At 36.7% G+C, this 13379-nt stretch overlaps 1 protein-coding gene across 6 annotated transcripts in view; it reads right to left on the bottom strand.

Moving 5' to 3' along the window:
• EVI5 (ecotropic viral integration site 5) overlaps positions 1-13379 on the bottom strand; it is a 215300-nt gene that overhangs the window by 122620 nt on the left and 79301 nt on the right. For 4 of the 6 annotated variants that reach the window (XM_074381419.1, XM_074381422.1, XM_074381420.1 and 1 more), the window contains exons 10-13: positions 12348-12408; positions 5123-5176; positions 2642-2674; positions 1935-2081 (exon numbers count right to left, since the gene is read on the bottom strand). In XM_074381419.1, coding sequence (XP_074237520.1) covers positions 1935-2081; positions 2642-2674; positions 5123-5176; positions 12348-12408 — 295 coding nt within the window. The remainder of the gene's footprint in view (positions 1-1934; positions 2082-2641; positions 2675-5122; positions 5177-12347; positions 12409-13379) is intronic. The other 2 variants (XM_039460946.2, XM_074381421.1) reach the window with 2 other exon arrangements.

Raw genomic sequence — 13379 nt, 5'->3', positions numbered from 1 at the left:
CCTCCGCCTCATCACCATCACCATCATCATCATCATCACCACCACCACCACCACCACCACCACCACCACCACCACCCCGCGCCCCCCGCCACCGCCATTTCTCCTGAGTGCATATCTGGGTCATGTTCTTGTGCTGGGCCATGTTGTACTTAGAACTATAGAAACACATAACTGTTGTAACCTTATCCTGCTTGACAAGCCCACTTGCTATTGTGAATACCCGCTTGACTAAGTGTATGGAAAGCATTTAATGTGCCCCCACCCCCACCCCGTTAACCAGCAATCGTGGGAACTGCTTGTGTATACCCTCCTTAGTTAATCAACAATCATGGGAGCCTCCTACCTCCTATCTACCAGCCTCCTCCCCTAACTTGCTTATTCTGCTTCTGTAAATTTCCACTTTGTCCCTTTACCCTGAGCAACATATAAAAGGAAATCAAATATCTTCCTCGGGGCGGAGAGATTTGGAGCGTGAGCTGACACTCAGTCACCGGCAATAAGACTCGTAATTCAAACTCATCGAGTGTGGTGCTTTCCATTCAACTCAATTGGTTACAACCACCAAGTTACATTTTTCACTATAAACCACATCCTATCCCTTTGATATACATCTATCTATATAGTTCTCAATATTTGAAAAAATGTAAAAAATTTAACTCATGATTCTAATATATGACTGTAGCTTATACTAAATGCAAACAATACTTACTGTCTTTTCTTTTTAAAAAATCACATTAAAGTAACTTATTTCAAGCTAAATTCCTAACATAACTCCACAATTTTTTTCTTTTTAATGCTTTGATATCACTGGCATTTCATACAAAAGGGGAGCAAAATATGAGTTCCCTTGTTTTTAGTATTATTTTATCACTTTTATTCATTTCTTTTTAGCAATCTTCAATAACATAATAGAAAAAAACGACGTTTACGGCTCTTTCAATTGCCAATTTTTCTTTTTTCTTTTCTTTTATCTCTTTTGTACCAAGATGATAATGCTATTCCTTAACTTTACTGAGTAAAAGGAATGTCCTACTTTGCAGTCACTCTATTTGCCTTCTAGATCTGCATAGAGTTCTGGGAGGATTAACACAGCTTTTTCTGCTTATTACAATCTAGTACCTACTTGAGGATGGAAAACCAAACAAGAAGTAGTATCTTTTCAAAGATAAACAGTTTGGCTTTTCTTTTACCCTCATATTTCTGATTAAGATCACCCCAGTCTGAATTTGCCAATGGAAAATGTCTAAGTTGCATAAGATACCTGAGGCTAGCTGTACAATTAGTAACTGTTGAGTATACACCCTAGGTTGATTAAGACAATTAGAAACACACTCTAGGTTAATTAAGATAATTTTTAAAGGGTTAATCTTTTTCATCTTTGTAACTTCTTTCCCTTTGAAATACAGACATAAACCTTAACCCATAATTCAATGTCTTGATGTAGAAAGTCTAAGCAATAGAATTTCCTAAGACATGAATTGCCACATCATCAAAGCTTTAAATGAGATCATTATATATATTCCACATGTTGGGTAATATTTCATCTGCACAATGAACAAAAACTAGCTGAAGTAAGGATTTAAAAATTACTGTTAGCAAAATGGTATCTATTATAAAAACAAATTTCTAAAAACTTAAAAGCAATTCTGACACACACTGCTTATTTCCCATGACTTAAAACATAGTGTAAGAAAAGATTATATTACCTATTTCTAACAAAATGGTATAGACAGAAAAAAAAAATTAGAACAGGAGTCTTTAGGCCACAATAAGACTCCTAAGTATCACAGAACATAAAATGGAATAATTTAAAAGTTCGATTAAAGTTGAAAACAAAATTATTTAAAACAATAGCACAGAATCTGTGCTATGAAAAAAAAAATGAAAAGGGAGGGGGATGAGAAAGGTGAGAAAAGCACTACCAGACTCCTTACCCATTGTTGTTGGTGCTGGAGCTTCCTGATGGTATTTTCAGCTTGCTCCAGCTTAGCACTGGCCTCATCACTCTGCAGTTTGATGGTGGCCAACTCCCGTTTTATAAGGTAGTTTTCCTCAGCCTCCTGGGCTCTTGTCACTTGTCCCTTAGGACATAATTTTTGTGTGTGTAAAGCAATTTAGGATAGATTCAAGAAAGACTGCCTTTGTGAGGTTTAGTTACTTACTTTGACATGTTAAAAAAAAAAAGTCACCTCAGTGAATAGAACAGCCTAGGTAATCATTAGCTAGCAGCTTGTTATTGATCCAGCAAATTTTGGGAAACTAATGAAAAATTCACCTGACAATCTTAAGAACAAATCTTCTTTCAGTCAATAAAAACTTAATTCATGCAATATTACTGAGTTGTACATGCAGGACTAAAATTTTCAACGAATAGTAGTAGTTAATTTCACAGAATTTACTGATTCCCATTTTGAAATAAATACTTAAAAAAAAAGGTTAGCTTTAAAACGTGCAAAAATAAACCAAGATAACACCTTGTTATAAAAAATTAAGTTTATACCCACATATACCACCCAAAAAATTATTTCTAAGAAAATGCATATAAAATTGCATGCATTAAAATATGAATTTCGAGGTTTAGGACTTTGCTTAGAAGTTAGAGAAGATGTTTAAAAAACAGAAACAAAAACAGAAACTATACCTGTATCAATCTATCTGCCAAGGAAGCACTTTCCTACAAAAGGAAAAATTCAGATAGAAATATAAGAGAAAGAAGTAAGATAAAAGTGATAAAATTAGGAAAAAAGAAACAAATATACCCAAATTCCATCTACTTTTCATTGCTAATTAAAATGGACTTAAACATATTATTTTTTACTGAATGTTTCTATTTTTAAACCTTAAGAAAAATATACGAAAACAAGAAGAATAGCTGGTTGAAAATCATGTGTTTCCAGAAGATACCAAACACAAATTCCAAGTGGTTTTTCATTACCTGGAACAAGCAAATGTCTTTTTTTTTTTTTTAAAAATAGAGACAGGGTCTTACTCTGTCACCCAGGCCAGAATGCAATGGTATGGTCTGCTTTAGCCTCTTGAGCAGCCAGGACCACAGGTGTGTGCCACACGCCCAGCTAGTTTTAAAATTTTTTGTACAGATACGGTCTTGCTATGTTGCCCAGGACAGTGTTGAACTCCCGGCCTTAAGAAATCCTCCTGCCTCAGCCTCCCAAAGTGCAGGGATCAGAGGCATGAGCCACTGCACTGGCCAAATATTTCTTCCTCTTTTGATATCTTTGTATCTTTTAGACTTAACCCAAACTGTCAACCCACTTACATGAAAGGAAGAAGGAATGTGAGTAAGCAATTCCACTTATAAAGTGTGACAGCAATTTGTGCAACAGCAACTTTCAAAGAAACAAAGCAAGGAAAATATGACAAAATTAATAAGCTAAACTTAAACTTTAGCAATAACTGAGCAAGTATACTTTTTTATTACAGAATTCAATTGATACATAGTATTTATAGAATTCTAGTGCTAAGTGACACACCTGGGCCATCTAAGCCAATAAAAAAAGGAACTTAATTTTCCAGAAGCAAAATCCAAACATTTTCTTACAACATCATTATCATTCCGAAGGTTCAATGAAATAAGAATGCTTTCCTGGTTTAAATGTCTCACGTCAAAGATTAAAAAACAAAAACAAAAAAACTAAGAAGATGCATATTTGATTGTAAGCTAGATATTTAATGAGAAAAAAGAGTACATAATTAAAACTAAGAACTTAAAAGTAAGCTCAACCTTCCTTGGAGTCACCAAAAGTAGAATTATCCTCATAGCAATCCTAACATGATGAGAAAAAAACAGGGAAACTATTTTTGACTTAAAATGATGTGTCTGCAATTATTATACAATAAAGGCAGACATGTAATAAATATCCTGTCCTTATACACTTTTATCTAATATGAAATCATCAATACTTTTTAAGCAAAAGACAAATACTGTAAAATATCCATACTTCCATTTATTTATGTCTTGAATTTTATCTGTAGATTTGCAGGGAAGATTTTAAGATCCTTGGCAATATGATGAGGGGTATGCTTAAATCTACTTACTGTCATCTCTAGTCAAAAAAAAAAAAAAAAGAAAAAGAAAGAAAGAAAAAAAGTGGGCAGGCACAGTGGCTCATGCCTATAATCCCAGCATTTTGGGAGGCCAAGGCAGGCAGATCACAAGGTCAGAAGGTCGAGACCATCCTGGCCAACACGGTGAAACCCTGTCTCTACTAAAAATACAAACATTAGCCGGGTGTAGTGGCACATGCCTGTAGTCCCAGCTACTCAGGAGGCTGAGGCAGGAGAATCGCTTGAAACCAGGAGACAGAGGCTGCAGTGAGCCGAGATCGTGCCACTGCACTCCAGTCTGGGTGAAACAGCAAGACTCTATCTCAGGAAAAAAAAGAAAAAAAACACCAAAAGAGTTTGTGAATTCAGGTATTTTTCCTTCAAAAAAGCAAAATTCTTAAACCAGACTTTTACTACTCAATTCATTCTTCTAGCATCTGAAAATGACTATAAAAGATTTTTCATCAAAAGCACAGTATGAAAAATAATGCAAAATTTCCACATTTGCCCAGTTATTCTATATGAAACAGAGAAAATGTAACAAGTAGATATCGAAATAATTCTAAGAACTAAAAGCTTATGCACAATTCCTTTGTGTTGAAAATCAGCTTGCGAGTGAATTTTTATATAAGGAATCAGTCAGTCACTTCAACTAAACGCAATCCTAGGCCTTAAAAGACTCACTGGTGCATAAAATATGCTAAAAAGTCTAAGGTAACATTTGAAACTCATATTTAAAATGCTTTATCAGAATGGACTCCCAACTAGATTCTAAAAGAACATACTTTTTAGAAATTATGTGTAAAGAAAACAAATAGTATCAACATGTTACTCTTAATCTCAGTTAAAACTTGACTACGAAAGTTCAAAAGAACCAGTACAACTGATCAATTTTTATTAGTAACAAGTTATCTGGCTATAAATAGTAAGGTAGGTGAGTTAAGCAGTCAATACTACAACATAGGAGATGTGTGCCAGAATTTTTGAGGATTTTTAATAAATAACACACAAAAAAACACTAGGCATTCAACAGAAGCTTCGGTAAGTAGTCACTTACTTTTTCTAATGTCTCGATGCGCTGTTTTAAAAGTCTATTTTCTGTGCGTAACCTCTGCCAAGAAAAAAAATGTTTTATTGGCAAGCATTCTTGAGAGGAAAAAAGATTCCTAAATAACAGTCCTGAAACTGTACCACCTTTTATAAATAAGAAAGGAGTCTAAGGAATGATTACGTTATCAAATGCCAAAGACTCAGAGTAAGAAACACACAGCAGGCAGGGCGCTATGGTTCAAGCCTGTAATCCCAGCTCTTTGGGAGGCCAAGGTGGGCAGATGGCTTGAGCTCAGGAGTTTCAGATAAGCCTGGGCAACATGGTGAAACCTCGTCTCTATGAAAAATAAAGACATGGACAACACAGACACACAGACACGCACACACACACACACACACACACACACACGCTCTTTAGCCAGGAATGGTGGTGTGAGCTTGTCATCCCAGCTACCTAGGGGGCTGAGGTGGGCAGCTGGGAGGTGGGCAGCTGGAAGGTGGGGGCTGAGGTGGGGGCAGAGGAAGTTGTAGTGAGCCAAGATTGAGCCACTGTATTCCAGCCTGGGTGACAGAGTGAAACACTGTGTCAACAAAGGGGAGGAGAGGGGAAGGGAGAAAGAGGAGGGGAGGGGAGAGAAGAGGAGGGGAAAGGAGAGAAGGCGAGGGGAGGGGAGGGGAGGGGAGGGGAAGGGAGGGGAGGGGAGGGGAAGGGAAGGGAGGGAAGGGGAGGGGAGGGGAAGGGAGGGGAGGGGAGGGGAGGGGAGGGGAGGGGAAAGAGGAAAGGAGAAAAGAAAGAAAAAAGGAAAAGGAGGCTGGGCGCGGTGGCTTAAGCCTGTAATCCCAGCACTTTGGGAGGCTGAGGCGGGTGGATCACGAGGTCGAGAGATCGAGACCATCCTGGTCAACATGGTGAAACCCCGTCTCTACTAAAAATACAAAAAATTAGCTGGACATGGTGGCGCATGCCTGTAATCCCAGCTACTGAGGAGGCTGAGGCAGGAGAATTGCCTGAACTCGGGAGGCGGAGGTTGCGGTGAGCCGAGATCACGCCATTGCACTCCAGCCTGGGTAACAAGAGCGAAACTCCGTCTCAAAAAAAAAAAAAAAAAAAAAAAAAAGGAAAAGGAAAGGAAAGGAAGATAAAGAAATAGAAATAAATATACCATGGCACAGGAAATAATCATATTAAAATGTACCCCATAGTACATACAGAAATAAGCCCTTTCATTTCTATACTTATCATAATGACTCATAATCAAATATTTCCTTATGTGTTTTAACATCCTCATTAGACAGAAAAGATTCTAACTTGCCTACCTCCAACAGAGCCTATCTATATAATTAATATTCAAATGTCAGTTGAATGAAGAAATAAGAGATCTAAAAAATGCACATTCAAAGGCTAAACATCAAATTGTCCATTTAGGGCCCGGCACAGTGGCTCACTTGAGCTGGGATGTTCAAGACTAGCCTGGGCAACATGGCAAAACCCCATTTCTACAAAAAATTTAAAAATTAACTGGGTGTGGCGGCAATGTGCCTGTAGTCCCAGCTACTCAGGAGGCTGAGGGGGAGGATGACTTTAGCCCTGGAGGCAGAGGTTGCAGTGAGCCAGTATCACATCACAGTACTCCATCCTGGGCAACAGAGCAAGACCTTGTCTCAAATTTGAAAGAAAAAAAAAATTGCCCATTTAGACTACAATAGTCTCCATATATAATATGGCATAGATGACAGGTTGTAGAATTCATTACATTCCGAAAACACAAAAAATTTAATTCTTATTTTTTTCTGAGAAAATTAACAGTTTCAATTACTAGCATTTTCTTTTAATTCAAAAAGTAAAACCAGATTTTTTTTAAAAAGCCCTTCACCTAGTTATTCAATGCCTGGTTCCCAAAAACTTGTCTAATTACTGTCATCAACTATTAAATCCAAGTCACTCTACATTTTTAAAAAGTTATTTTTGCATATCCACCAATATCATTGCTTATTAATCCCCTTTATAAGTGGTCTTTTCATTTTCAAATTCCTTAGATGTTGTACCTTCATTTTTGCCATCAAATTTCAGTTTCAAAGTAATCACTCTTAGCTTTTTGTACCAATTTGTTCCAAAACTGTCCAGCCCACCTTCCTATAAATTTCTGCTAAAAAATGTCTGTCTCAGAAAATTCTTCCATCGATTCAGCCTATTACTTTGCCAGTAAAGACTTACGTATGGTTTTATATAACATATAAAGTCTTAGTTCAGGGAAATGAGAGGCTCTGAATTACTGCATCTTATTAAGTGGATCACAAATTGAAACAAATCTTAGAGTTATTATAAGAATACTTTGCAAATTAGATTTCTTGTTCTATTCACTAAAATTTAGATGATCTGAAATGGACATTATGACATATAGGAAAGTTAATAACTAATATCTGACAACAAAATAACAGCTTGAGAAGCAGAAAATGTTCTCATTTCTTGGCTCCTCCTGATATGTGCAGCACAGTGGTCTACACAAATAAGCAATTATTAAATGCTGCTAAAGTCTAGATAGCCAAAGAAATAAATGAGATTCTCAAAATGTTCTCAATCACATTTCATCAACAAAAGGTAACTTTTTGTTTTTATCTTAAAAGATGTAGAAAACTAAGTTCCAACCAGACAACTGAGTGAATTAAGTTAGGACAGAAATCATGCTAAAATAAAATTTAGAACTGAAAACGTTCACCTGGATTTCTTTCCCCAACGACTTTCTTCCACAAACAACTATCACCACTTCCTCATTTGTAAAATATTATCATTAGGAACCGATCCAATAGAACAGACTTTCTCAGTTAATACAGACCATTTCGGGGTTACCTTTAAGTTTCAAGTGTTACTTTTTTTTTTTGGAACTAATATCACAGTATTTTGGTAATTATAGCTTGGTTATCTGTTTTTTTTTTGGAGAGATGGGGCGGGGGTTTGAGACAAGGTATTGTTCTGTTGCCAGGCTGGAGTACAGTGGCACAACCTCGGCTTACGGCAACCTCTGTCTCCTGGGTTCAACCAATTGAACCCAAGCAACTGCCTCTAGCCTCAGCCTCCTGAGTAGCTAAGACTACAGATGCATCCATATCTTACATGACAAATACATCAAAGTCTCTCTTGGAAAGCAGCAGCAGCACACTGTATATACTGAAGAATATACATAGGCCTTAGAATAACACAAATCAGACTTCAAATCCTTGATTCTCACTGTTTCCTCACAATGTAACCACTGGCATATTATTTGAGCTTTCTGAGGCCTACTTTCTTCATAGATAAGGATAAGAACCCTTTCATGATGCTGTTGTAAGAATAAGGGGAAATAATGCATGTAAGTGACCCACCACATATTAAGGGCTAAATAAATGAGAGCTTTCATTCTAATACTTCACACTGATTGTTCAAATGTTATTCCTGGGCAACTTAAATAATACTTATCTTTTTTTTTTTTTTTTTTTTTTTTTTTTTTTCATTTTTATGCCAGGCATAAAAATTCATTATATTCAATGAGCACTTTTACATTATTTTATGTTATGTTATTTTCTGGCTTTCAGCATATCTGAAATGTACCACAGTTTTTGAAACAGAAAAAAAAAAATACTTAACTTTTGACTAAAAACTAGTGAGAATTTCTAATGCTTCCCTTTGTAGGGCTTTAGATCTTTGCATCTCAAAGCATAAATTTAAATATAAAAAAGAGATTATCTGTTCATGTCTATCAGAATCAAAGTTTTTCTTTTTAAAATATTTGTGGGTTACCCTAATATAAGCTAGAATTTTATAATTTTTTTCTTTTTTAAAATTAAGATGGGGTCTTGGTATGTTGGCCAGGCTGGTCTCAAACTCCTGGGCTCAAGTGATCCACTGCCTCGGCGTCCCAAAGTGCTGAATTTACAGGTGTGAGCCACTGTGCCTGGCCAATCTAGAATTTTAATATTTCTTGTCTCCTCCACAGCACGTAGAACATAATAGACTGTAAGAAGATACTGATAAAGATGTTCTTTTAACAAAAAATTTCACATAGTAAAATTTAAGATTCTCCAAACATGGTGAAACCCTGTCTCTACTAAAAATACAAAAATTAGCTGGGTGTGGTGCACACCTGTAGTCCCAGCTACTCAGGAGGCTGAGGCAGGAGAATCACTTGAACCCGGGAGGTGGAGACTGCAGTGAGCCAAAATCGTGCCACTGCACTCCAGCCTGGCAACACAGTCAGACTCAGTCTCAAAAAAAAAAAAAAACAAAAAAACCCCAAGAACAGATTCTCCAAATGAAGACATTATTATCAAATTCTTCCTGTAACACTTTTAGAGAAGAGGTGAAAAAAAATATTTAAACGTCACATCTTAACCAGGGGGCTCACTGATAGATACAGTTCTTAGAATAGATTATCACCCCAAGGGTCTTTTAATCAATGTGAAAATAACAGAGACCTTATAAACACATTTCACAACACCAATGGCTAATTTTATACTTCCATTTCAAAACATCAAACAATCTGAAAATCATACTATTTGCCTACAAAAATAATGGCACAAAACCATCTTCCTGTGGACTTTTAAAAGGATCAAGGCAAGAAAGTATTAGTTTACAACTAGAACCCATTCTCTTATAAAAGAGACTTATGGGAGAAGGGAGTATAAGAAGTAGCATTGTACAGCAAGGCTCAATTAATATTTTACCTCACTAATGAATTGTAAATAAGATGGCCATCTGATCATGATTGAAATGAGATGCCAGGGTTCAAGTAAAAAAACCAGATACCCCTAAATATGAAGTTTAAAAAAGTACAGTCATTCAAAAATTGCTTTCGTTTCAGTATTTTGTAGAACTGGGGAGTGAAAAAAGAGATGAAAATGGTAATAAGAAAGAGCTACATGGAAACAGTATTAGAAAAAGAGAAGAGACTACCTTTGAGATCAGCATACTTTATTTACTTGATATGTTTGGTCCATTAACCTTCTAAGCTTTTTTCCCTCCCATATTCTTCTCTATACACAATTTTATGTCAACTGCCTGAGACACATGGAGCCAGATTTAAAAGCATTTCTTCAGGCATATGAACTATCACTTTCCCCAAAAAACAAAGGATAGAAAATACTGCAAATGGCTGGGCATGGTAGCTCACACCTATAATCCCAGCGCTTTAGGAGGCCAAGGCTGGTGGATCACCTGAGCTCAGGAGTTTTGAGACCAGCCTGAGCAACATGGCAAAACCACGTCTCTACCAAAAGTACAAAAAATTAGCCAGGCATGGTGATGTGTACCAGTAGTCCCAGCTACTTGGAAAGCTGAGGTGAGAGGGTCGCTTGAGCCCGGGAGGTCAAGGCTGCCAATGCGCCAAGATTGTGCCACTGCACTCCAGCTTGGGTAACAGGGAGACCCTGTCTTTAAAAAGGGAAAAAAAAGAAGGAAGGACGAAAATACTGCAAGTACAGGTGAAAGTCTGCTAAAGATTTGTTTTCCAAAAAGACCTTTTGTTATTCCTATATTCATATACTTAATTTTATAAGAAACTTCTTCAAGAGTAAGGATTGTTCATAGAACTGTGATTTTTTTTTTCAATAACATAGTGTGGTGAAATGAATAGGATGGCTTCCCCATCCTCAGATTCTTAATTTGCAGTTCCAAATATTCATAGTAAGTGAAAACCCATACTCTCCCTATTCATCAAGATTATGTAATTTTACTTTCAGTAAAAGTACCCTTACTCATGGTACCTAAAAGAAAAGCAAATGGTAGAGCAGCAGTTGTGTGACAGAATTAAAAAAAAAAAAAAAAAAAAAAAAAAAAAGGCCGGGCGCGGTGGCTCAAGCCTGTAATCCCAGCACTTTGGGAGGCCGAGGCGGGCGGATCACGAGGTCAAGAGATCGAGACCATCCTGGTCAACATGGTGAAACCCCGTCTCTACTAAAAATACAAAAAATTAGCTGGGCATGGTGGCGCGTGCCTGTAATCCCAGCTACTCAGGAGGCTGAGGCAGGAGAATTGCCTGAGCCCAGGAGGCGGAGGTTGCGGTGAGCCGAGATCGCGCCATTGCACTCCAGCCTGGGTAACAAGAGCGAAACTCCGTCTCAAAAAAAAAAAAAGGGAAAAACATCCACCAGGGTCTTTTCTCTATGTATTAAAAATCTGGAAGTAGCTATTTTCATTTGATAAGGAAAGGTGATAGAAATGGGAATAGAACCTCTAGAAAAGAGAGGACAGAGTTGGTAAGAGAGAGGGAGTTTCTCTCCAGTTTCTCTACAGGGAAACTGGAGAGATTGTTTCCCTAGAGGCTTTTGAGGGGGGCCACGGCAAGAAAGAGTATTAGTTTAACAGAACCCATTTCCTTGCAAAAGGAGCCTGTGGGATGCGAGTGTTATTTTATAGCAAGGCTCAATTAACACATGGCTGGTTATAAACAAGTTGGTCATATGTCTTGCCAGGTCCGAGTTAAAAATTGGAAACATTCAAAGTTCAAAAAGGGAGGAAGAAATCATTCCATTAAAATTATTTTACATTTAACCCTTTCCTCCAGAGGCTTTGGGGGGGCGGGGGTGGAGGGGAATAAAGAGATTCGAAATTAAATTAGCCAGTCAGTAAGTTCTTTGACTCACGCTTCCACTTATCATCTCCATCCTGCAATAACTCAAGAATTCCTTGGCTTACGGCGGAGTACAAACTTTATATTTTTAGAGCATATATATGGTATTTATATGCCCTTTGAATTGAAACTCTCCTTGATTTTCTGGAGAGAAGTAGTTCAAAAGCATAAACCTTGCTTAGAGAAGAAAAAGTTGTATCAGTCAAAGCTTTCTGTAGCTCTAGAGCAGCCATAATTAATTCTAGTGTAATAATGTGCTCTATTTAATGTTTGGCTGAGATTATACTCTTGTTGGTCTCAGCTTGGAAAGTGTTATTATAGATTGTCTTCTCTGTAACTTTAAAAAAACATGCTTAAATGGAATGATAATTATCTTCTCCATGGAAGTATTTTCTCCTGATGAGCCACCAATAAATCTAGAAAAAGGAAGAGCTTGCTCTCCTTCACACTGGAATGAAAGCCACTTTAGTCGCATTATTCTGCTTTTCTGAAATGTCTATTTTTAACTCTAATCTAATAGGATGCTAAATAAATTTATGAATATAAGAAGTACAAACTTTAACATCTACCATCCAATAATTGATTTCAGTCAATTAATCTTCAGTACTTAAAAAAGCCCAGAATGCTTACTTTAATTTCAACTTGCTCTTCCATTTCTTTTGTTTTTATTGTAGTGTATTCCTTTTCAAGCCTAAGAAAGGAAAAAAAGAATGTTTTCATTCAAAAGTAGTTATTAAATTACAAAATTTAAAAATACATATGAACATAAAAATACAATTTCTTTAGTTTCCTCTAACTCATAACTTGGAGATATTTGATGTGAGAAAAATCATGCAGTTTCATGAGTTCTTACAAAAAATATAACTTTACAAATGACAAAAACAAAAACCACACAAAAAGAAAATTCAGAAAGTAAAATGTATAAAGCACAAAATACAACTGAGTTTACAGATTCTATTCAGCCCTAAATTTACAAATAAACCAACTCATCTTTCTCCTCAAATTAAAACATATCTGTAGGTTCAACTGGCTCTTAACTTTAAAATCCTAGTACCAACACTGACTTTAAAAAGTTTAATGAGGGAAAGCAGACAACCCTTCCTTACAGAAGAATTCCAATTAATAGACATAGGAGGAGTAAGGTAAAGATAAAAATCACCATTAGAATTCCACAGTAATGACTACTGAGGGAGGAATCACTAATGGATGCTAAAATCAGTGAGTGAAAGTTTAAGCATAGTCTCAAATTCTCTCTCATAAAATGTAAGTGTTAAAGGAAAATACTAAATTTATAGTACAGAATCCTGGCAGACTGCACCTGAATTGATTAAAGTTAACATCACCAGTAATACGTACTGACATCATGTATCCTTGTTAAGATGCACTGAGTTAAGTGAATTAACAAAGAAACAGAAAACCAATGTTCTCCCTTACAACTAGGATCTAAACACTGGGTGCTCATGGACATAAAGAAAGGAAGAGACACTGGAGACTAATGGTGGGAGGGGAGAAAGGGGGACAAGGTTTGAAAAACTAACCATTGGGTACTATGCTCACTATCTGGGTGATGGGATCATTCATATCTCAAACCTCAGCATCATGCAATATGCCCATGAAAGAAATATGAGCAGGTACCCCCTGAATTTAAAATAAAGGTCAAAA

The sequence above is a fragment of the Saimiri boliviensis genome, chromosome 11 (genome assembly GCF_048565385.1).
Source record: "Saimiri boliviensis isolate mSaiBol1 chromosome 11, mSaiBol1.pri, whole genome shotgun sequence".
Classification (NCBI taxonomy): Eukaryota; Metazoa; Chordata; class Mammalia; order Primates; family Cebidae; genus Saimiri; species Saimiri boliviensis.
This window is presented reverse-complemented; position numbering and strand designations above follow the sequence as displayed.